The sequence below is a fragment of the Orbicella franksi genome, chromosome 1 (assembly GCF_964199315.1).
Source record: "Orbicella franksi chromosome 1, jaOrbFran1.1, whole genome shotgun sequence".
Classification (NCBI taxonomy): Eukaryota; Metazoa; Cnidaria; class Anthozoa; order Scleractinia; family Merulinidae; genus Orbicella; species Orbicella franksi.
In genome coordinates, this window is record NC_138145.1 from 8,173,562 (window position 1) to 8,199,159 (window position 25,598).

The 25,598-nt window shown below is 37.0% G+C and overlaps 1 protein-coding gene and 2 long non-coding RNA genes across 3 annotated transcripts; 2 read left to right on the top strand and 1 right to left on the bottom strand.

Annotated features, from left to right (window-relative positions):
• The first annotated feature begins 7,353 nt into the window (after window positions 1–7,353).
• LOC145487633 (uncharacterized) lies at window positions 7,354–9,546 on the top strand. The gene is made up of 3 exons (XR_014049433.1): window positions 7,354–7,579; window positions 8,461–8,601; window positions 9,051–9,546. It is a non-coding gene; the product is annotated as an uncharacterized LOC145487633 (long non-coding RNA).
• A 2,530-nt stretch (window positions 9,547–12,076) lies between these two features.
• On the bottom strand, window positions 12,077–13,212 carry LOC145487622 (uncharacterized). Its single transcript, XR_014049430.1, has 2 exons — window positions 12,997–13,212; window positions 12,077–12,452 (listed from the first exon to the last, which is right to left on the bottom strand). It is a non-coding gene; the product is annotated as an uncharacterized LOC145487622 (long non-coding RNA).
• A 2,961-nt stretch (window positions 13,213–16,173) lies between these two features.
• LOC145487653 (uncharacterized) lies at window positions 16,174–18,635 on the top strand. Its single transcript, XM_081466473.1, has 3 exons — window positions 16,174–16,309; window positions 17,762–17,896; window positions 18,329–18,635. The coding sequence occupies exons 1-3, from the start codon at window positions 16,255–16,257 to the stop codon at window positions 18,373–18,375; spliced, it is 237 nt and encodes a 78-aa protein (XP_081322599.1). The 5' UTR covers window positions 16,174–16,254; the 3' UTR covers window positions 18,376–18,635.
• The last annotated feature ends 6,963 nt before the right edge of the window (window positions 18,636–25,598 follow it).

Below are 25,598 nucleotides of genomic sequence, written 5' to 3' on the forward strand. Positions count from 1 at the left end.
ATTCTGCAAAAAAATTAAGTTACGCCATTCCTTGGTGGTGCACCCCTCCTAAGAAAAATCCTGAATTCGACCCTGTCTAGTCTATTGTCAGTTTCATGCCGGCTTTATCCTAAGAATTTTATTGTACTTGATTCAGTGTGTAAATCAATCCAGTTAATCCAATTAGTGGCCTCACAATGAATTTGTGCATGGATTCTGAAAGCCTCTCGAATTATTACAGACTAACATGTTATAAAGTGCAAAGCTGTTCACGGGATCTTGTTTCATCATTGGTGAAGTGTTTATCTAAGAGTCGATGGGACGTGTGTTGTGTCAGGCGCCGAACAAGGACATGTGCTATGAAAAGCAGACCGGTCACGATCGTGTAACTTTTATTGCCTTTCCTTTTTACATTACTTTGTAAGTCTACCACTACGATAATTACATAAAATTGAACTCCATATCGGCAATTCATGTAACTTCATTGATTATTTGTCAAGAGAAAGGTAACAGCGGCTTGATTTTCAATCTTGTTCAGTTCTCATTTGTCGTCGTCACCGTCACCGCCATCTGCTTCAGTTGTTGGCCCTACACCTTCAGGGATGGTTGGCCCTAGAAGACAAACAAAATACAGTTTAAAAGGCCCTTATCAAGAGCTAAGTTTATCTATTTTAGTACAACATTGAAAAACACAAAACTTAGTTTGAATTCCCCATTCTTGAATGAAAGTAAACATGAACGGTAAACATGAACGGTAAACAATCAGTTTTTAACACACTTATCGTTTCGTTTTCATCGGGAAGACGAGACTAAGGGATCAATTTGTATTCGAAGAAAAACAGTAAGAGTGTATTAGTTTTAAGAGAGATAACTTACAAATTATTCTTTTTTTGAAGCTATGTTAGCTTTTCTCTCAATGTGGATGTTACTTAAAAAGGAGAACATACAAGAAAACTACTTACCAAGGCTACGACTGCCACCGGCGCCGCCATCTCCTCCACCTCCTCCACCGCCATCACCGCCTGCTCCACCACCACCACCACCACCACCACCACCACCACCACCACCACCACCACCACCACCACCTCCACCTTCGCCGCCGTCACCGCCACCTCTGCTTCCTCCTCCACCACAGCTAAGCACTAAAAGTAAAGACGATAGAATAAATAAAGCCTTGGTCAATAGCTGAGATAATCTGTTCTGGAACGACACAAAAAAATCGATTGAGCTGTTTTTTTTTTTTACAAAAACTTCCCTAAAAAAAAAAGAAAAGATACTGATGATGTTATAATGCTTAAAAATGACAGATTCCTTCACTTCAGCTTCGAGGACTAACCGATTCCATTGAAAAATATTATTTCGCGTTACTACGCAGGAACACCCAGCTGACATCTGTTTGGATGTCATTATTGTTTTAATATGAATAAACACTGTGAGATTGAAAAGGATTGTTCTCCTTCCGAATAAATCGCAGTTTGAGCGACGAGTTTCATATGAGATTTTGTTCCATATTGTTTCAAATTAGTGAGGTGATCGCCTAAATCGAAAAGAAATGCCTTTCAAACCTCCCTGCAATCCTGTACTGGCTTGTAATGAAATCTTCCGCATCGGGAAATTAAGGTGATTTTAATCAAAATGTGCTTTTATGTCACTCTTCTCATAGGAAATAACCAGCTAATATCAAATGTTATCCCTATTTCAAAGTGAATTAAGAAAGGCTTTCGGCCTTTGAATAACCATTTTCACTTGGCATTTTTTTTTGAATTTTTGCCTTGTTCTAAACAGCATCATTTCAAAATATGCATTTTTGTCGCTCATCTCATAGGATATAACCAACTAAAATGGAATCTCATCGTTTTTTCGACGTGAATTAAGAAAGGCTTTTCGCTTTGAACAGCAAGTGCTTTGAATAACCATTTTCACTTGGGATTTATTTTCCTTGCTCTAAACAGCACCATTTCCTTCGTCGTCGATCAGTTGTTGCCGTTCTAGTCTTCTTTTCATGAAACTGCTACACGTCACAAATCGCAAAGGTGTCCTTTGTCTTAAGTTTGATCAAAAAGTTTCTCGGGTTAATTTTAAATTGTGGTTTGCTAGGACAGATGTGTTATCAATTCCTCAATCTAGGGGTGATTAAAAAAATCACTTAACTTAAAAGTACCGTCAACTAATCTTTTTGACACTAAATTACCACCAACACGACAGCAATGACGAGCCAAAGTCTCATGGTGAACGGTGTTTGAGTTTCAAACTTCCAAAACTGTACAAAGAGAACTGTGGAAATAGCACACTAGATATCTGGTTTCAAGTATTTTTCAGTTGACGACTTTTTGTCTGACAATCCCAAAGCAGATAACTACATTTGCAAGAGTTTAAACTTAGAAGAAACTCCTTACGATAAAGTGGTGCTCATCTCTTGAACAATCAACGTCAAAATGACCGGCAAGCAAAATATCTCTTGAGACGAGTTTTGATAATCTTCAAACGCTTTTAATTCTTGCACTTTTAGAAAGAAAAAGAAAGAATTATTTTACAATTACGATGTTTATAAAACAGTGGGAACAATTTTCGGCACGAATGCTGGATAAGAGATTGAAACCGTCTAGCGACCCGGTAAAAACGCATTGTCTTAATTAATATCTAGATTTATTTTCAGTGTCTCATGACAGAAAATAGTTCAATACTACTACACAATATCTGCATTCACGATCAGGCTACCCTTGGTATTTGACTGGTACTAGCTTGCAACAGACGCCAATGGGGGCATTATTTAAGATGCAATATATTTTTAATGATATTCCCTCGCACAAGCCTCTTTACTTTACCTCCAATATCAACTTTAAATGATGTGTTATTTTGGTATTTTGGTACGTGTTATATTTCTGCAAACCTTCTGTAATTACTGTGGATGAAAAGAGACCTATTGTTTATTTGTTATAAGTCCTCTTTACGTAAAACTAATACATTCCTCTAGTTTCTCCTCAAATACAAATTGATCCCTTATTCTCGTCTTCCCGATGAAAAAGAACTGACGATAAGTGTGTTAAAAACTGATTGTTTACCGTTCATGTTTACTTTCATTCAAGAATGGGGAATTTAAACTAAGTTTTGTGTTTTTTCAATGTTGTACTAAAATAGATAAATTTAGCCCTTGATAAGGGCCTTTTAAACTGTAATTTTTTTTTTATTTTCTAGGGCCAACCAACAACTGAAGCAGATGGCGGTGACGGTGACGATGACAAATGAGGACCGAACAAGATTGAAAAATAAAGCCGTTTCTGCCTTTCTCTTAACAAATAATCAATGAAGTTACCTGAATTGCCGATATGGAGTTCAATTTTATGTAATAATCGTAGTGGTAGACTTACAAAGTAATGTAAAAAGGAAAGGCAATAAAAGTTTCACGAACATGACCGGTCTACTTTTCATAGCACATGTCCTTGTTCTACGCCGGACACAACACACGTCCCATCGACTTTTAGATAAATACTTCATGATGAAACAAGATCCCGTGAACAGCTTTGCACTTTATAACACGTTGGTCCGTAATAATTCGAGAGGCTTTCAGAATCCATGCACAAATTCATTGTGAGGCCACTAATTGGATTAATTGGATTGATTTACACACTGAATCAAGTACAACAAAATTCTTGGAATAAAGCCCACATGAAACTGACAAGGGACTAGGCAGGGTCGGATCCAGGATTTTTCTTAGGAGGGGGTGCACCACAAAGGAATGGCGTAACTTAAGCTTGTTTTTGCACAATATCAGTTATACTAGAAAGCCGCATGTCATTTCAGCGGGGAGTGCATAGTCCCTGCACCCTCTTATTAGTTTCGCCCTTGCTAGGGCTCCTCTGTTAAGTGTAGTTTTATAGTCTGTCAAGTTTAGTCTATCAACTTTATTGGTCACAAAATTACAATATAATTAAAAGAAGAAAAGGACCAATAGGAATTGCGCGAACGGGAAAATAGAGTTACCCATTCGAGGCGCAACCCTAGAAGCTAGTAAGAATGGTGATAGAAAATCTTAAATTTGGTAAAATTACAATAAAATCTAATAATTACTTATAGTTAAAAATTATAGTTAAATCTAATTAATTACAATAGTTTAAAACAAAATGCGGATAAGGTGGTACCATGAGGCGAACAATGAACTTTTCAGGTTATATCAGAAAGAGAGCAAAATGGTACCCTTTAATAGAAAGTAAAATTGACAGCCCAAGCAACGAGGAAAATTTAAATTCTGGGTGTCTAACTGCCCGAGCAATGTGGGAGATAATGGAGCTTATTTCATGATATAGCGTCCTCACAGGGCGTCAGAGGAGCCATTTTGATGTTAGAAACAATAAAACGGCGGCCACGAACTCTTTGAGTTGAGCTCTTTTCTTTTGTAATGACTTTCCTTTGGTCCAATGCATTTGCATGGTTGCTGGTCACTCGAGTTAGATCACTCTATAGCAACCATCTTTGGTTTTACATGATAATCCAAACTGAGCACGTGACGTTTGTAAAGAAAATTCAAACATACAGAGTTTGTTCGCAAAGGGCGATGTGGATCCTTAAAGGAAGGAACCAGTTTTCTTTTAGTCCCCATAATTCGTGCTTGGTCACTGTGGCGAAATGCTGCCAATCAACCAGTTGATAACAAACGCATTGCCAGATGAGAAATCACAATAGGCTCGGTCTGAATAAGGATTTGAAAAAAATGTTTAAATTTTCATTAAGTTAGTCAGAGCTATAAAGTCCTATTTCTATAGGAACTTTGTTATGGAAAGTTTTCTTGCTGTAAATCTCCTCAGAGCATGAGAAAAAACAAGACCTGCAGTCACTTTTTAGCTTTCGTCCGTGTTTATCGGCTTTTATACAACCGGGCCAGGGTATCTTAACACAATATCAGCACGCAATTTTGAGTCTTTATTGGGGTAAACTTAGGGGTAAGATGTATTTTTATCAGAAAGATGCAACCCCAATTATAGTCCCAATATGATATCTGACTCTTAGGAATTGCCTGCCTCTGATATTAAATACAAAAACATTTGACAAGGTTCAAAATTGGAGGAGAGAGCGGTTTTTAAACCAGCATTCTTTTACACTACCCTAATGTTTTGGATAAGTTACGAGCAAATTTCAATTAGCACCTTAAAATAACTAAAAAGCTAAAAGTTTCAGGGAGCCATATTAAATGAGGTAAATCAAATGTTTACGCATTCTTAACACTACCCTAACAACGCCGTATAATGCTACCATCCTTAAACCAGTCCAAGGCTAGCATAATCTCTTGCCCGGTTTTGAACATTCTCAAACATTTTTGTCTTCAATAAGCGAACAGAAGCCTTCTCCTCCACAAAATTCTGCCATCTAATTCTCGCCTTCACATTTTTCACCAAAATACCAATTCAATCCAATGTAGCGCCCATTTTTAATTGCACAATGCTATGTTGTGTTAAAATACACTGGCCCGGTTGTATGAAAGGCGATAAACACTGATGAAGACTAAAAGGTGACTACAGGTCTTACTTTTTCTCATGTTCCGAGACAATTCATAGCAAGAAAAATTTCCATAACAAAGTACCTATAGAGATAGGATTTTATAGCTCTGACTAACTTAATGAAGATTTGAACACATCGTTGTTCAGACCGAGCCTATCGTGATTTCTCATCTAGCAATGCGCTTGTTACTAACGGGTTAATTGGCAGCATTTCGTCACTATGTCCAAGCACGATTATGGGGACTAAGAGAGATGGTTCCTTCCTTTAAGTATCCCCATCTCCCTTCTCGGCGTTTTAGCTTTTTAGTTATTTCAAGATGCTGTATCCTTAAATAAGTATAATTGATATTTGCTTGTAACTTATCCAAAACATTTCTTACCGATGCAATAAAAGTTTGTGGTTGTGTTTGTTGTTGGTAAGGAAACTAAGAGTTTATTTGGGCAATTATGGGCAAACAAATGCTGTTAAAAAAACATACGCCATTGAAAGTTACATATAGATCAATGGAGACTGTATTAGTGTTGAACTATTCTCAGTCGTGCCAGACTGAAAATAGATCCAGATATTAGTTAGGGTAATGCGTTTTTATAGGATCGCTCGATTTTTTCAATCGATTCTTGTAGAAAGTTGTTCCCATGCACTGTTTTTAAACATTCAAATTTTAGATCAATATATATTTTTTCTTAAAATACAAAAGTGTAAGAATGAAACGGTTATCACTACAAATTTTGCACTTATTGACAAATGAAATTTTTTGTTTGTTTAATCTTGAGGCACGATTTGGATGTTGAAAATATTCAGGTGTTTTTTCAATATTAATTTCTGCTTAAAAATCTTGCTTAGGAAATTGGGTCTCTAAAATTAAACTTTAAAATAATTCCTTGACTCTGGCCTCGAATTCATATACTTCATGATATTAGCCTTGGTTATATTTACCTTGGTGGAAGAGCTGGGAAGTAGCCAAAGCGATGGCACGGAACAGGGAGTGTTGGTCGGAAAGCGTGATGGCCTTATGCGCCTACTGGCGCGAAGAGAAATATAATGATGATGATATTTACCTTTTTAGTCCGCTCCTAAATTGCCCGTCACACTGGACTGTATCGGGTCCTCTGTCGATTCTCTCGGAGCACGCAACCAAGTCATATCAGGGAACTTTTAAATTTAATCAAAGCCAAACTCTGGAAAGTAAAAACAAAGATAAAGAAAAACACTTACAATAGACAAATTAAGAGCTGGATTAATTTTTTTTCTCATGAGTGTTTTTGTGCACAAACGGGCTTAGCATACAATAGAAATATTAGCATTTTGAAAATAAATAAAAACAACTATTTAACCTGCATGCCTTGCACTTGTGGAAAATAGTTGTACGAGAAGCATAAGTAGGGTTCTAGCAGTCACGGGCGGCCTGGTCTGCTTTATTGTTCCTCGGTTCCATGGCTATTTTTTTTATGGCTCTAGAATAGAGCACCACTTAAAGTCTATATTGGAGGTCAATTTCGCCCACCTATGCTTATCATTAAGGCTAAGGATGCTTCTCGATCATGTTAAAATTGCTTTCCATGGATGGCGTACCTCTAATCTCACTTAAAAAGCATTTGAATATTTTCGAAAATCGTCACATGAGATATTCGCCTGTTGGCCATTGCTCAAGAGATGAGCACCACTTTGACTAAAGGGGTTTCTCCTGTAGGTTTATGGATATCAGAACCATATAATGCTTATGCACATGCAGAGGTTGTGCTTTAATATTGTCAGACAAAAGCCCTGATTGTACTAAACCATATGACGTGGCCATTTCTTCGTGAACTGTAATGTAGTTATACACAGAAAATGAACCTTGTTTAAAAGAAAAAAGCTATAAATAGGATAATCCTACCCAAGGAGGCCTATATAACTGGAAGGCTCTATAATTAGAATAAACATTTTTCTCCCAGCAAGCTAATATCACTTAGCAAGTGAGCACATAAATACGCAACTCCAGTGTGCTTTTTCCACAGCCACGGTTCTTTTCACGCTGTTGCTGACAAGCTAGAAACTCAAATCCCGTTCACCATGAGACTTTGGCTCCTCATTGCTGTCGTGTTGGTAGTCATTCAGTGTCAGAAAGGTTAGTTGTAGTAACTTTCAAGTTAAGTGACTTATTTAAACTGACCTTTAAATCAGTCTTAGACGGAAAAATTGATGATACGTCTTTTCTACCAAATCTTAGTTCGGATTAACCAAAGAAACTCGATAAAACTAAAGAAAAAGAACACGTTTCCTATTTGTCTCTCGTAGCAGTCTCGTGAAAAGTAGACAGAACAGCAACTCATCGAAGGAAATGGTGCAGTTTAGAACAAGCAGAAATGTCGGGTGAAAATGGTTGTTTAAAAAGAGCCTTTAAAGCCTTTCTTTATTCATGTTGAAATAAGAACGAGATTCGATAACAACGAGATTGGATATTAGTTGGTTATTTCCTGTGGGATAAGTGACACAAAAGAATATTTTGAACAAAATCTCCTCAATTTCCCGAAGTGGGAGATTTCATTACAAGCTAGTACAGGATTGCCTAAGGAGTCAGAAAGATTCAGAAAGTTAAGGTTTCTCCTTTCGGATTAGGCAATCGTGGCACGTATTTGATAAAATGACATGCCAAGCAACTGATACTGTTCGTAACAACGAACAAAATCTAATGAGAAACTCAGCACTCTAAGGCGTTTTGTTTTCTAAGGCGGAAAACACTTTTCAACCCCTCAGTGACAACCACACCGATATCCACTTAGTGTGTCATACGTAGTAACGCGAAAAGAATATTTTTACTTGAATTAATTATACTCAAAGCTGAAGGAAGCTGCTTTATACAAATTCAGAAGATCGCCAGTATCTTTTACAAGAGTGGGGAAATTTGTGAAAAATAAACGTACATGATTTATTTACTTCGAGTGTAAGACCAGAAGAGAGAATCTCAGTTTTTGACCAGATCTTTTTTATTGCGTCTTTATTTTTCAGTGCTAAGCTGTGGAGGCGGAGGTAGCGGTGGCGGCGGCGACGGCGGCGCTGGTGGAGGTGGTGGTGGTGGGGAAGGCGGTGGTGGCGGTGGTGGAGGCGGAGGAGATGGCGGCGCCGGTGGCAGTAGACCCCGTGTTGTTGGTAAGAAGTCTCTTGCAATTAATTTCTCCGTTTTAAGTGAAGCAAACTGAGAATAATTTACTAGAGAAGAAACGCGTCCCTTTCTTGCAATAGAACAGTAAAATGTATTAAGACAATAAAAAACCTGTCAATACATTTAAGTAAATCATTTGGAATAGTTGAAATACTTTCAACGGTGTTGAAGTGATGTGCCTTAAAAATCATTTTCTCACTCGTCTTTCTCTTAAAAGACCAATTGCTTTCTTTATTATTCTCGTCTTCCTAATAAAAACGATAAATACATTTAAAACTGATTGTGTTCGTTCAGGTTTTACCTTTATTCAAGAATGGGAAATTTGAGAACTCCTAGCTGAGTTTTTAGATCTTTCAATACCATCCCAAGAAAGATAATCTCAGCCCATAAGAAGGGAAAATTGCTTTTTTTCATTTTATTTTGTTTTTTCTTTTAGTGCCAACCATCCCTGAAGGAAATGGCGGCGACGGTGACGGTGACGATGACAAATGATAACTGAACAAGATTAAAATTCAAGCCTTCACTGCCTTTATTCTGAGAATTAAGCAATTCATGTACACGAAGTTCAATTTTATATAACTTGAATCGTAGTGGTAGACTTACAAAGTACTGTAAAACAGCAATAAAAGTTACACCAACATGATCGGCCTGTTGTCCTGGCACATTTTCTTGTTCTGAGCCAAACAAAACACACGTTCCACCGACTGTTGGTTAAATCCTTTACTAAAGATGAAATGAGATCCTAATGAACAGCTTTGTAACATGTAATCCTGTAGAAATTTGAGAGGCTTTCAGAATCCCTGCAGAAATTCATTGTGAAGTAACCGATTGGATTCATAAAGGCTGCAACTACAACTAAAGTTCTGATGAGACACGAGTCTTTTACAATCGTCGGGCTATTAATATTTAACATAATAATCCTTTAAAGATGTTCAAATTTCGTGTGGAAGTTTTAACCTTTTTGGTCTGTGCGGGAGGCAAATATGTTAAAATTGGCAAATTTGAACTCCTTTGTCAATGTTTTGGCTATTTGCGCGGATGCGAAGGAATCCGCTTTAGAAACTGGGTCGCTTAAGAAACAACTTAAGAAAGTAGCATTCATTTTTAAGAAAGAGCAAAGCCATACATAGCAAGCCGAATGAGAACTCGACGGCTCGTAGATAACGTGGGGTAACATTCGCAATAAACTTTTCAAAATAATAGAAAACAAGATATTGATTCGAGAGCATAATTGTGTTCTAATTCGATTCAGGCGACACGTATGCAAATAGCGTTCGGAAAATTAATAGCGTTTTGATTTCTTTTCTCACGTAGAATGAGCGGGTTTGTTTGAGGTCGTTTGATCTATTTTTGATCGAAAATGGGTTTCTTTTCCAGTATAAGTGCTATATTAAAACGAGATTTTCAAGATGTTGATCCCAAGAATTTGCTGGCTTTACGGTAATTGTTTTGTCACAACTCTCTGAATATGTTGACATTACCTATTAAGGCGTTAAAGGAGATCCCTGAATTTTGCTTATTACGGAAAAAAAACCATTTACCATTTTTACTTAATTTCGTTACCAGGTCTCACTCTTCGCACAGAAACCAACGATGTTCACTGCAAACTTAAAATAAACCATCCGCGTTAATACCTCTAGGCCTCTTGCTTAGCATAAAAATCGTCTAAATTTTCCTTAAGCTAAACACAAGATATCAGCTAACTATTCGACAGCTGTCGATACTAATTGAATAGATCCATTTTCTATTATTTGGCTCTCAAAAATGATTTTACAAAACTCATTCACTAACTGGTGGAAGTGATTTTCCGAGAACTAATCCTCTGTGTGATGTTTGCCACCGAACACCGCACGGATTATTTGCATTATAACTTGACGAACATGATCAAACTAATATACTTCAAGGTAACTTCTGGATGATTGCGCCAATTGAAGGATACTGTCTTTGTGTCTAGAATTTGTTCTTAGAGGGGAATGGTGATTAGTAACAATCATTACAATAGTGAGGTTCTTCTTTATACAGAAGGATTCTTTGTTTCCATTGATATTTTGATTTGCCAATCCACCTCGAATAAATAGCGTGACTCATTTCTCCTTGATTTTCGGATAAAACAACGAACACACCTCACCATGCACACAAGTTTTTATTCAAAGAAGGCAAATGCCCAAATAATTTAGGTAACTTTTAATTTCTTTATTCTGGTACTGTGGCTGGCAAATCGCGATACGCTTGGTATAAACAGGGATTTGAAAATAAATTGTTTAAATCTTCAGTAAGTTAGTCGGAACTATAAAAGCCTGTTTCCGTAGAACTTTGGTATGGAAAGTTTTCTTGCTATGAATAATTGTCTCGGAACACGAGAAACAAATAAGACCTTCAGTCACTTTTAGCCAACATCAGTGTTTATTGGCTTTCATACAACCGGGCCAGGGTACGTTTTTGCATTACATTCCACTATAGTTATTATATCATAAATTGAACTGAATATCGGTAACTTGTGTAACCGAATTGCTTATTTGTTAAAAGGATTAACGTCTTGATAGTGGGTATTTCATTCTTGTTCAGTCGTCATTTCCATCAGAGCATACTCGGTAAAGCCTGAGAAAGATAAACATCAGACATTAACATTCAGATGTACGCACTTTCTTTTAAAATGCTTGGTTTGACCTGATTTACTGTTTTCTTTCCGCTACTTTGTGGAAATAGGCAACAGTCAGTTTGCGTCAAATCGTATTTATAGATTATGCCTTACTGGTATGAAGTAGGGGTATTCAAAGCCGGTTGTACTCTGAAGACATGAGCCCGTTGGTTCATTCGCTTGTTCGTTCCCTCGCTCGCCCTGGTGTCCAACTCGATAAGGTTTTTACTCTCAACTTTGATTTTATTCCATTGCCGAAAAAGGACGATTATTTCTCTTTGGTGAGCTATTGTCGCCTAATAAATAACAGGAAATTACTTGCCTAAGCCTCTTCTCCACCGCTATCACAACCACCTTCATCGATCATCATCGTTACCACCTCCAGAGCCTGGTACTAAAACATTAAGAAAATAACAAGAAAAAAAAAACTGTATGAAGAACTGAAATTATCTCTTCTTCTATGTTGCTTGAGAAAATAGTATTTCGCTGCGATTAGTTTTTACAAATATATAAAAAATGCTCGCAAACTTGTGATGTTTCATATTTTCAGCATCGAGAACTGACTGACTCTGGTGAAAACATTCTTTTTACGATGTTTGGCACAATAATTTTAGTGAGACTTTTTTTGTGTATTTCGTAACTTTAAATGCCATATAAAATCACAAAAAATATGTGATACAAGCGGCTAATACGAAAAGAAAAGTGCAGACTTTGCTCCTTCAAATTTCTTTCCTATAATTGTATTGTTTTGTAGTGACAACTTTCTTTGAAAAAGAGTGAGTGCTTAACATTTCTGCAAAGAGACCTGTTTATATTATTTGGGCGAGATGTGAAGAGAGATGGACGCTTTTGATGGATAATACAGCATGTTTGCTTATCAAGCGATCTGCTTAGAAAGGGACGGTTTGGAGACAGCTAGTGTGAGTTTGTGTCAACTGTAGTGTGTAAGCGTCTCGTGTACTTATTGAACTTAAAAACTTCAAAGAAATTACTTAAAAGAGTTATCAAGGGTAGTCCGACAGCCAGGAGCACCAGCGCCGCCATCGCCACCCCCGCCGCCGCCACCGCCACCGCCGCCTCCACAACCAGGAGGACCACCACCACCTCCGCCGCCTCCACCGCCACCAGGACCACCAGCACCGCCGTCACCACCGCTGCCACTGCCATTACCGGGTCCCGGGACAGCGCTACAGCCTAGCACTAATAAAAATAGAACGATAGAATAAAAACTGCCCTTGTGAAAAGCTGAGGTGATATATTTCGACGCGGAAAATACCTGCCATTGAGTCAAGATAAGAATTTCTTGACTCAGCAAAAAATCCAATAAGTGATTGTTTCTACTGTAACTTGAATGAAGTAAATAACGTTTGACCGTCATTTTCAATCGAGATTTTGTGTTTTACAAAAACGATTTAAACCATTTTGCCTGTTCCGGTAGTGTTTTACACATATTTTCAAGTACTTAAAAGGATGCTAAAATAAAATTTATTGGAAAATGAATCGATTTAAAAACGAAAGAACGCGCAAATAAGCATCCAGAATTGATAACTAGATATGAAAAATCCAGTACTAGTCACACAGTAAAGTAGCGCCCCCATTAAGGTTTGAAATCATAGAAGATATTCCGAAGCGCACGAACGAACCAGTGTTTTTTTTATTATTAACTGAGTAACAACATTTGCCGAATGCTAATGTAATTCTTCAAGTCGTCTACTAAAACACCCTTTAAGTACCGTGAACTAACCTTCCTGACACTTCATGATTCCCAGAACCAAGGCTACGACAAGTAAAAGTTTCATGGCGGACGCTGTTTGATTTCCTAGCCTACAATAGACGAAATTTGTTCAAACAACCTACTGGGTATTCAGTATTTATATCGTTTCCCAGTTATATTTGCTTGTGGAAGAATTGCTTGTTATTTATAGTCTTTTTCTTTCACAGAAGCGTGTATGTTTGCCAAGTGCCCCAATACTAAATTCGCCTTCCATGTACCGAGTAATCTAGAAACAGTTTCAGCTTGTATAACGCTTTTGCAATGGAGAAAAGCAGTTAAATATCTTAGTAATCAGAGCAAAGTATAGCTGAATTGAACTGCAATAAAGAAAAATAGAAGTGGAGTGCAAATTGTAGAGTGAAGTGATATATTTCTGTTAACATGTTGGAGATACAGATCGATATCTACGAAAGCCGCCCACTCTTTAAAACACTTACATCTAATAGGCCATATTCGTATTCTCAGTATTGGGCTGGAACAAGCTTGCAATGGAGGGATTTATTTGCATTTGAAAAGGCTCTCCGAATTAGCCTCAGATGTAAGGTAGTTCCAGTTCAATATCGAGAAAACGAAAATCGTCTGTTGTCGTAAATATTGTTATGACGTACCGGGCCCTGTAGTGCTAGCTCTAGCCAAGGAACGCTGTTGGAGGATAAAGAATACAACAGCAGCAACCACAGCAACAAGCTTTATTCTCCTATTCAGCGTATTAGTGTATAAACTACTAAAAAGAGAGAGAATGGGGACTGGATACTTGTAATAACTAGGGAGTTAAAGAAAACAGGAAGCCAGTTTCAAAATATATTAGTTTAGAAATAGAAAACATGTACCGTGTTTCTATCGAGTTAAAAAGCCACGAGTGGAAGTTTGACAGAACGAGAACTGCCGTGGCAACACGAGCCGACAAGCGAGTGTTTCCACAGCTTTTTCGAGTTCTACCGAATTTTCACGAGTGTGTCTATAATTCGATAGAAACGCACAGAACATGTTTTCTATTTCATTTTGAAAACACCGCGACGAAAAAAAGGGAAACAACTTGTTTAGTTTGATCATCTAAATGTAAATTCTCCCGAAGTTAAGTTACAAAAATGGACAATATTTAAGTTTGGTGCATGCGCATAAGCCAAAATTTGGAAAGTATAAAAATTGGATATACATAAGGATGTAGGATCACTCTCGATAAATATGAAATAATATATGGCGTGACAGACAACTTCGCTCGTCATCTTGGCTTAAACCTCTGTTTGATTATAGCCAAATATTATTTATATACTGCCTCAAGAAAAGAAGAGTTTTATTTCGATGCCTATTTAGCGATTTTGACACACAAAATTAAGATTGAGAAACATAAGTCTAATTCACAAATCAATATGTGAGAAAGCCTCCTATTGTAGCTACATGAAAGTAATGTAAGATATTAACAAATTGTAAATAATGTTAGTATTATATTGTAAGTTTTGTTGGTATTGTTAAATTGTAAGTTATGTTAACATTGTAAGTAGAGTAGGCATTTTTTTTTCGTATCTAATGTAATGTTACTGCAATTAAAAAAAAAAAAAAATAATAAAAAATAAATACATGAGTTGTATATTGGTCTTCAACTGATTTTCGATCTTATGTTATGGAAATGAATTATAACATTTGTTCAGCTAGTGTGTTTTGAGGATTACTGGTCGCTCTAAATCCCTTAGAATGAGGGAATATTTATTCGGGTAAATAATACTAGCAACTCGAAATCAGTGTATAAGTATTGTAAGTTATGTAAATAGCTGTGTTCTATCAAAATAAAAGTTTATAATTATTATCATGCAAAAAAAAAAAGCCTTAAAGAAGTTGTACTCAGGCAAACTAGCTACTTTCGGAGAAAAATGCTATAAATAACAAACTTTACGCAGAGGAGGCTAACATCATATATGGCTCTGTAGCTGGACGCCTAGATTGCTTTAGTGCATCTTTCGTTAATGGTCAATGCGAGGGGAAGATATTAGGTAAAGCAGCGGCGTAGCTAGATGGAGTACTGGGGTGCCCATGACCCCGCTTTTGTAAGCCGTTTTTACGCAAACAACCTACAACAGATACAGAGTGTCCCCCCTTTGAAAAAACCCGGCTACGCCCCTGGGTAAAGACAATGCAAGCCAAATTAGACAATAAAAATAGTAAAATAATAAAATTAACACACAACTTTGAATTTTTATTGGTTTTAAATTTACTAGTAAAATGTTTTTTTTTTTCCATATATCATTGAGGACGCAACTACAACCATAGTCCTAATATGACACCGGTCTCGTGATTGCCCTGCCTTTGATATTGAATACAACAATTGTTAAAAGGTTCAAAGTTAGTGGAGAGATTATGACAAATTTGGGCAGACTAATTTACGAATGATAGCACTGTGGCTACAGCTGGTTTAGGGTAGTTTAAAAGGAGGTTGAGGGTTAGAAAACTGCGAGATTATCTGGGGAATTACGGGTAAAAAACAAGCTGTTAAAAATGAATTCGTAATAGCTTGATTAAGAGGCTCATGCGGGGGAATATCATTAAAAATATATTACCTCTTAAATACTGCCCTTGTTAGCCTCTGTTGCAAGTTAGTACCAGTCTAATACCGAAAGTTGCATGTACGTGAAAGCAGACATTGTGTATTAGTGTTGAAGTATTTTCGGTCATGTCAAACTGAAAATAGATCTATATCAATTAAGATAATGCGTTTTTTCGGGTCATTGGACGGTTTCAATCTCTTATCCAGCATCCACGCCGAGCATTGTTCCCACTGTTTTATAAACATCCTAATTGTAAAATAATTCTGTCTTTTTCTTTCCAAAAGTGCAAGAATTAAAAAGCGTTTGAAGATTATCAAAACTCGTCTCAAGAGATATTCTGCTTGCCGGTCATTTTGACGTGGATTATTCAAGAGATGAGCACCACTTTATCTTAAGGAGTTTCTAAGTTTATGCTCTTGCAAATGTAGTTGTCTGTTTTGGGATTGTCCGACAAAAAGCCGTCAACTGTAAATTACTTGAAACCACATTTCTATAAAAAAAAAAGGCTATAAATAGGAAACATTTATTCAAGCAAGTCTATATAGCTTAGAGGTTATGAGTAAAAAAAACATCTCTCAGAGGAAGCCGATATAACTTTCATAGCACATAAATACGCAGTATCTAGTGTGCTCTTTTCACAGTTCTCTTTGTACAGTTCTGGAAGTTTGCAACTTAAACACCGTTCATCATGAAACTTTGGCTCGTCATTGCTGTTGTGTTGGTAATCATTCAGTGTCAAAAAGGTTAGTTGAAGGCATTTTTAAGTCATTACAAGTGATTTTTTAATAACTCCTAGATGGAGGAATTGATAACACATCTGTTCTAGAAAACCACAATTTAAAATTAACCCGAGAATGACTTCGATCAAACTAAAGACAAAGGATACGTTTTCGATTTTTCCCTTGTAGCAGCCTGATGAAAAGAATACTAGAAAGGCAGCAACTGATCGTTGACGAAGGAAATGGTGCTATTTAGAACGAGGCAAAAAAATCCCAAGTGAAAATGGTTTTTCAAAGCACTTGGCACTCAAGATGAAAAGCTTTTAATTTCTTAATTCAGTTTGAAATAAGAATGAGATTCGATATAAGTTGGCTTTTCCTATGAGACAAGTGTCACAAAACCATATTTTGATTAAAATCACCTTAATTTCCTGATGTGGAAGATTTCATTACAAGCCAATACAGGATTGCCTGGGGAGTTTGAAAGGCCTTTCTTTTCGGATTAGGCGATCGTGTCACTAATTTGAAAAATAATAAAATGGGACAGCAAGTTACTGTTCAAAAAACATATTGTTTGCAGCATAGGACAAAATCTCATATGAAACCCCTCGGTCAAACTACGGTTTCTTCGCAAGGCAGAAAATCCTTTTCAATTCACTAGTGTTTATTTATATTAATAATGACATCCAGAGAGATATTAGCTGGATGTTCCTGCGTGGTAACGCGAAAATATTTTTCTGCAATGTAATACATACATGGATACATACTTTATTGGCTCGTACTCACGGGTTCTTTTCAGAGTCAATTTCACATTACAAAATTAAAAACTAAGTACACGACAATGATAAAAAGAAGATAAAGGTTAATAAAATGAAATAAAGCAGTCATTAAGAAGCTTTTGCCTGAGTAAGCGCTTGAAATCCGTCACGGATGGGCTTAGTTTGAGCGCAGCTGCAACTCATTCCACAGAGAGTTCGCTATATATTGAAAGGTCCTTTGGCCGCTAGCAGTGCGAAAGAGTGGTATGTTCAAAAGTTGAGAGTGTCTGGTATTCCTTGTCGAGACGGCGGATCTTCTGACGAGCTTAGATGTCAAATAAAGTTGTTGCCTGATTGGTAGCCAGCGCAAGTCTTTTAGCAAAGGAGTTATGTGATCGAATTTTTTAGCGCCGCTCAAAATGCGGCAAGCAAAATTCTGTCCTGCTTGGAGCTTGTCCAAATTAGCTTGAGTATTATTGCTCCAAACAGAAGAGCAATATAATAATTTACTAAACACTAGAGCATTTATCAAAGCAAGTAATCAGTTAGTCCTCGAAGTTGAATTGAAGGAAGCTGACATTTTTAAACATTATAAGATCACCAGTATCTTTTTCAAGTGTAAAATAGCCCTAGCTGAATTGATTTTTTGTGTCGCACCAGAAAATACCATCACAGCTATTGACCGGGGCTTTAATTATTCGATCGTATTTATTTTTAGTGCTTAGCTGTGGTGGCGGAGGAAGCGGAGGTGGCGGTGACGGCGGCGAAGGTGGAGGTGGTGGTGGTGGGCAAGGCGGTGGTGGCGGTGGAGGAGGCGGAGGAGATGGCGGCGCCGGCGGCAGTCGAAGCCTTGGTAAGTAGTTTTCTTGAATGTTCTCTAAGTGAAGGTAAACGGAAAATAGCTCCCTAAGGAGGAAACAATACTATGTAATGACCTATAGCATCCACATTGATAGAAAAGCTAACATAGCTTCTAAGAAAATCATTTGTAAGAAAGCAATGTTTGGAAAACTTTTAATGGCAGGAACTATGTCGAAGTTATCTGTCTTAAAACTAATACATTCTTCTCGTGTTTTCCTCAAATACAAATTGATCCCTTATTCTCGTCTTCCCGATGAAAACGAAACGATAAGTGTGTTAAAAACTGATTGTTTACCGTTCATGTGATACTTTCATTGAAGAATGGGGGATTCAAACTAAGTTTTTTTCAATGTTGTACTAAAATAGATAAACTTAGCCCTTGATAACGGCGTTCAATTTAAACTGTATTTTGTTTGTTTTCTAGGGCCAACAACTGAAGCAGATGGCGGGGACGGTGACGATGACAAATGAGGACTGAACAAGACTGAAAAATGAAGGCGCTACTACCTTTGTCCTTAAAAATAATTAATGAAGTTACATGAATTTCCGATATGGAGTTCAATTTTTGTAATAATCGTAGTGGTAAACTTACAAAGTAATGTAAAACGAAAGGCAATAAAAGTTACACGAACATGACCGATCTGCTTTTCATAGCACATTTCCTTGTTCTACGCCGGACACAAGAGACGTCCCATCGACTCTTAGAAAAATACTTCTCTAATGATGAAACAAGATTCTGCCCCGTGAAAAACTGTGTCCGAGGTCTTACAGAGTACAGTTTTTGCCAATACGGACCGACCTTTAACCTCGGTCACAAGGGTTGGAAAAATTCATTCTTTAGGCATTGCCCTGCGCAATGTTGATAAAACACTTTCATATGACAGAAATTTGCATTTTACATTTTTTCAACATTGAAAGGCGGAATCGGGGTGCTGACACTAATTCTGTAGGTATTTAGGTTATGATTTCATGTTTTTCGCATTTTTCAACACAATTTCTCCATGATTGTTAGCCGGCAAATAACTTGTTTATTTTTTCCCTAAGGTAATTGGTTTTAATTACATGTACAAATGGTTTTGTTTACGACACATTGTCATTGAATTGATTCGTAAAAAATCTTCACAACGAGCGAGTAACTCAGATACTAGATAAAGAAATATGTATTAAAGAACTGATTTATTTATTAACTACTTTTTTGAGCTAAGTTTGAAGTTGTACACTGTCAGTCTTCGCGAATCGCTTGATATGAAACTTTTCAACCGTAAATTAAATGACAGCAAGCGAGGAAATTCGTCAAGTGTATTCTAGAGAAATTCTCTTAAATAAAGCAACGATCAGAGAGGAAAACTCGACTGACATTGACTGACTTTTTACTCAAAAATGTACGGCATGAGAAGTACAGGTAGAATTACGCGCCATTACAGCGCCGAGCTACAAACAACCTAACAAACTCTCACAACTTCAAAACGCTCAATTGAATTCCCTTACAGTGACTTTCCTTGTCATTTAAAAGTGAATAGAGATAAACTCGCGCTGATTAATCGTCGATGGAAGTGTAAAAAAGTAAAAGATTGACCATTACCGCTAAGTCGCTCATGAAAATAGATCAAGACGACGATTCCGCCCACCGTGAGGGGCCGGATGGGAAAATTCCGCCCGCTTATGGACTGAGAAAAAAAAGCATGATATAATAATCCTTCAAAGATGTTCAAATTTCTGGTGGTAGATTTTGAAATTTTTGGGTAGACTGATAGACTGATAGAGGTGGTAAATAAGTTAAAATAGGCAAATTTCAACTTCTTTCCTATTACTGACATCAACATTGCGTTTTCTTCGCTAGGCGGTCAACCCCTTTCAATCCCCTAGTGTTTATTCACTTTGAAAATAATAATGACATCCAAACAGATATCAGCTGGATATTTCCTGCGTGGTAACGCGAAAAAAAAAAAAAAATCTTCAATGCAATCAATTAGTGCTCGAAGCCGAAGGAAGCTGCGATTTTGATACATTATAAGATAAACAGTATCTTTTTCAAGATAGGGAAGTTTGCGTAAAATAGCCTTAGCTGAATTGATTTTTTGTGTCGTACCAGAACAGATGATCCCAGCTTTTGACTAGGGCTTTATTTATTCCATCGCCTTTATTTTTAGTTCTTAGCTGTGGTGGCTTAGGTAGCGGTGGCGGCACTAGTGGAGGTGGTGGTAGTGGGGAAGGCGGTGGTTGTGGCGGAGGAGACGGCGGCGTCGGCGCAAGTCGTAGCCTTGATAAGTAGTTTTCTTGTATGTTCTCCCTTTTAATTCAAGCAAAACGGAAAATAGCTCCCTAAGGAGGAAACAACACTATGTAATCACCTTTAACATATCCACATTGAGAGGAAAACTAACATAGCTTCTAAGAAAATCATTATTTGTAAAAATGCAATGATTGAAAAACTTTCAACGGCAGGTACTATGTTATGATACTAAGTTATCTGTCTTAAAAATAATCCATTCTTCTCGTTTTTCCTCAAATACAAATTGATCCCTTATTCTCGTCTTCCCGATAAAAAAACAACAACAACAACAACAACCATAAGTATGAGAGCCGTTGATGTCTTACTTTCGTTCAAGATAAACTTAGCCCTTGATAAAGGCCTTTTATAAACTATATTTTGTTTGTTTTCTAGGGTCAACCATCCCTGAAGGTTTAGAGCCAACAAATGAAGCGGATGGCGGAGACGGTGACGGTGACGCCGATGACAAATGAGGACTGAACAAGATTGAAAAATCAAGTCATTACTGCGTTATCTTAACAAACAAACTATGAAGTTACAAATTGCTGATACGGAGTTGAATTTTATGTAATAATCGTACTGGTAGACTTACAAAGCAATGTAAAAAGGCAAGGCAATAAAAGTTACACGAACATGACCGGCTTGCTTCTCACAGCACATGTCCTTCTTCTACGCCTGAAATAACACATCTGTCACGGTCTCTTGGACAAACACTTCACTAATGATGAAACAAGATCCTGTGAACAGCTTTGCACTTTATAACATGTTGGTCCGTAATAATTCGAGGGGCTTTCAGAATCCATGCACAAATTCATTGTGAGGCCACTAATTGGATTAATTGTATTGATTTACACACCCAGTCAAGTACAACAAAATTCTTGGGATAAAGCCCATGTGAAAACGAAGACATTAGAGCTCATTCTGTTAAGTGTGGTTTCCCTGTCTCTCAAGTTTAGGGTCAAGGTGGTACCAGGAGACGAAAAACTATTTAGGTTATACCACAAAAAGAACAAAAGGATATTCCTTGTATAGAAAGTAGGAATTTTTGATTAATTTAGCAGGAAACAACGACAGCCTAGACAATGAGGGAATTTCAAGGTCTGGGTGCCTAACTGTCTGAGCAATGTGGTAGTTAATGAACATTATTTAATATAGAACCTCTTCGCATAAAGTCAGCGCGGCCATATTGGGGTTTCAAACAGTGAAACGGTGGTCATATTTGTGTATCAAACCAATCCTGTTGGAGTAGAACTGTCTTAAAGACTGTCTTTTCTTTGTTAAATTTTCATGTTTACTAGCACGTAAGTAAAAACACTCTATAGTTACCCTGTTCGGTTTTACTTAAAAGCGCGTTATTTCTGTAGTTGTAAATTTGACCTTTTTCCTAATGCCGTTTTACATAATTAACCTTACCATTGTTTTGGTAAGAATGGGAGCTACACCGGACCGAATTTGTAAAACGACAACCGGGTTGTTACTTTGGTGTATAAATGTGAAGGCAAGAATTACGAGCGAGAATTTGGTGGAAAAGAAGGCTTCTGTTCGCTCTTGTTCGAAGATTGTATATTGGGCCCAAGGCTATTCGTATATGGCTCTGTAGCTAGACACGTAGAACTACTTTGGGGTATCCTTCCAGAATGGCCAGGGGGAAGGAAAGATATTAGGTAAAGAGAATGGAGGACATTTAATTATAGCCTCGGTAAAAAATAAAATACTTAAATCGACACGCAACTTTGAGTATTTATTGGGGATAAACTTAGGAGTCAAATGTATTTTTATCAAAAAGATGCAGCAGCAATTGTAGTCTTAATATGATGCCTGACTCTTAGGAATTGCCTGCCTTTGAATACAAAATTCGTTTGAGAAGGTTCAAAATTGAAAGAGAGATTATGTCAACCTTGGTTAGACAAGTTAGGAGCTGTAGCACTGTATGGGTAGTATGGTTCGGGTAGTGTAAAAGAATGCTGTAAACATTTGATTAACCTAATTTAATATGGCTCCCTGAAACTTTTTAGCTTTTTAGTTATTTCAAGGTGCTGTAACCTTTCATAACTATAATTGATATTTGCTTGTAATTTATCCAAAACATTTTTGACCGGTGCAATACAGTTTGTTGTGTTGTTGTTGTCGGTAAGGAAACTAAGAGTTTATTTGGGCAAGAAGAGGTGAAAAAGTGCTGTTAAAAAAACACCATACGCAATTGCACATAGGTCAAAGAAAACATTTTGTATTAGAGTAGAACTATTCTCGGTCATGTCAGACTGAAAATAAATCTACATATCAGTTATGATAAAGCTTTTCCATCGGATCTCTCGATGTTTTCAATCGATGTCTTATCCTGAATTCGTGTAGAAAATTGTTCCCATGCAATGCTTTTAAACATTCACATTTTAAAACCAATGCCTTTTTTTTTTTCTTAAATTCCAAAAATGCAAGGTTCAAACAGTTATGACCACGACTTTTGCACTTGCTGATAAATGAAATATTTTGATTGTTTCATTTGGGTTCATGATTTGGAAGTTGAGAATGTTCAGGTGCTTTTTCAGCATTTGTTTCTTATTTAAAATCATACTTGGGAAATTTGGGTCTCTACAATTAGGCTTGAAAATAATTGTTCTCGAGGCCTCGAATTCATATACTCAATGATATTTGTCTTGACTATATTTGCCTTTTCAGGCCGGTCCTGAATTGCCGATCTCCACTGGACTGTGTAAGGTTCTCTATGGATTTTCCCAGAGGACGCCACTAAGACATATCAGGAATACTTTTGGATTTGATTAAAGCTAAACTCTGGAAAGCAACATCCAAGAAAAAGAAAAACGCTTACAAGGGACAAATTAAGAGCTAGATGGTGATGATGATGATGATGATTATTATTATCATTATTATTATGTTCGAAAATAAATAAAAGCAAAAAATTAACCTGCCTGCAATGTACTTATGGAGAATAAATGTACAAGAAGAATATATAGGGTTCAAAGGCACGGGTGGCCTGGTTTGTTTAATTTTTCCTCCGTTTCATAGCTATTTTTTCATGGCTCTAGAATAGGGAAGGTAAGGAAGCAAAATACATAAAAACTTTTTTTATACATATTAGATCTATCCTGTTGATATAGGATTAATTACACGCCATTCAAAGTCTATATTGGAGGTCAATTTATCCACTTATACTTATCATTAAGGCTAAGGATGCTTCTATATCATGCTAAAACTGCTTTCCATGAATGTCATACCTCTAATCTCACGTAAAAGCGTTTGACGATTTTCGAAAATCGTCAAATGAGAGATTCGCCTGTTGGCCATTGCTCAAGAGATGACCACCACTTTGACTAAAGGAGTTTCTACATTTATACATATCAGTTCGATGAAATGCTTACTCAAATGCAGAGGTTATGCTTTGAGATTGTCGGAGAAAAGCCCGCCTATACTAGACCATATGACGTGGCCATTTCTTCGTGAGCTGTAATGTATTTGTACACAGAAAATCAACCTTGTATTAAAAAAAAAAGCTATAAATGGGAAAATCTTACCCAAGGAAGCCTATATAACTTGAAGACTATATATAATAAACATTTCTCCTACCAAGCTAATATAAGTTAGGTGGTGGGCACATAAATACGTAAGCACAGTGCGCTCTCTCCACAGTCCACGGTTCTTTTCCTGCTGTGGCTGACAAGCTAGAAACTCAAACAACGTTCACCATGAGACTTTGGCTCGTCATTGCTGTCGTGTTGGTAATCATTCAGTGTCAGAAAGGTTAGTTGTAGTAACTTTCGATTTAAGTAGTTTTTTAACTGACACTTAAGTCGCTCTTAGATTGACGAATTGATAATACGTCTTTTCTATCAAACGCGGGTTCGGAATTAACCAAAGAAACTCGATTAAACTAAAAAAGAAGAACTACACTTTTCGGATTTGCCTCTCGTAGCGGTCCTGATGAAAAGTAGACCAGTACAAATCAAAGAAAATGATGTAGTTCCGAACAATCAAAAGTTGCGGGTTAAAACGGTAGTTCAAAGGACTTGATAGTTAAGTCGGAAAGCCTCTCTTCATTCACGTTGAAATAAGAATTAGTTGGTTATTTCCTATGAGATAAGTGACAGAAAATCATATTTTGACGAAAATCACCTTACTTTCCCGATGAGGAGGATTTCATTAAAAGCTAGTACAGGATTGACTGGGAAGTTTGAAAGGTTCAGAAAAATCAGGCTTTTCTTTTGGATAAGACGATTATGTTACTGATTTGAAAAACAATAAAATGAGATGGCAAATTACTGTTCAAAATATATTGTTTGAAATATGGAACAAAAACTTGTGTAAAACTTATCGTTCACAGCCAATTTTTGAGAAGGCGGAAAACACTTTCCAATCCGACAGTGTTTGTTCAATAATAATAACAATCAAACAGATATTCGCTCTGTATGTCCTGCACAATAAGGCGAAAATAATATTTTTACTTGAATCGATTAGCTCTTGAAACTGAAAGAGGCTGCCTTATCAAACATCGTCAGTATCGTTTCTATGAGAGGGAAATTGTGAGCAAACAAATCATAGGTGTATTGTTTACTTCAAGTGTCGTACCAGAAGAGATAATCTCAGTTCTTGACCACGCCTTTTTCATTGTATTGTCTTTATTTTAGTGCTTAGCTGTGGTGGGGGTGGCAGTGGCGGCGGCGACGGCGGAGGAGGAGGTGGTGGTGGTGAAGCCGGCGGTGGTGGTGGTGGAGGCGGAGGAGATGGCGGCGCCGGCGGCGGTGTAAATATACAACGTGGCTTCTGTAAGTAATCTACGTGCGTTTTGTCCTTTTTAAGTGAAGAATAACGAGAATAGTTTACTAAAGAAGAAATGGGTTCCTTTCGTGCCTTACAGCAGTAATATATAGTGAGACACCATTTACTTTGAGAGAAAAACCTCTAAAAATATCGTTTTTACCCATGAAATATACAAAAATACTTTTAAATACTTGTAAAAGTTATAAGCCTTAAAATCATTCTCTCATTATTCTTACTCCTAAAGGACAGATTACTTTCTTACTGTCGTCTTCCTGATAAAAGCAATGAGTATGTTAAAAACTGATTGTGCGCCGTTTAGGTTTAATTTTTTTATTCAAGAATGGGGAATGAGTGTACTCCTAGCTGTGTAGTTTTTCAATTTCGTATCAAAAGAGTGAAACTTAGCCCGCGATAAACGCCTGTTTCATATCATTTTGTTTATTTTATAGTGCCAACAATCCCTGGAGTAGATGGCGGTGACGGTGACGATGACAAATGACACCTGAACAAGATTGGAAAAACAAGCCCTTATTGACTTTATTTTTAACAAAAAACAATGCAGTCACACGAATTGCAATGTTACGTTCAATTTTTCTTAATAATCGTAATGGTAGACTTTTAAGATAATGTAAAACAGGAAGACAATAAA

Coding starts and splice junctions, on each gene's coding strand:
- LOC145487653 (XM_081466473.1), top strand. CDS start 16,255: ATGAAACTTTGGCTCGTCATTGCTGTTGTGTTGGTAATCATTCAGTGT. Junction 16,310..17,761: donor AATCATTCAGTGTCAAAAAG/GTTAGTTGAAGG, acceptor ATTTATTTTTAG/TGCTTAGCTGTGGTGGCGGA. Junction 17,897..18,328: donor CGGCGGCAGTCGAAGCCTTG/GTAAGTAGTTTT, acceptor TTTGTTTTCTAG/GGCCAACAACTGAAGCAGAT.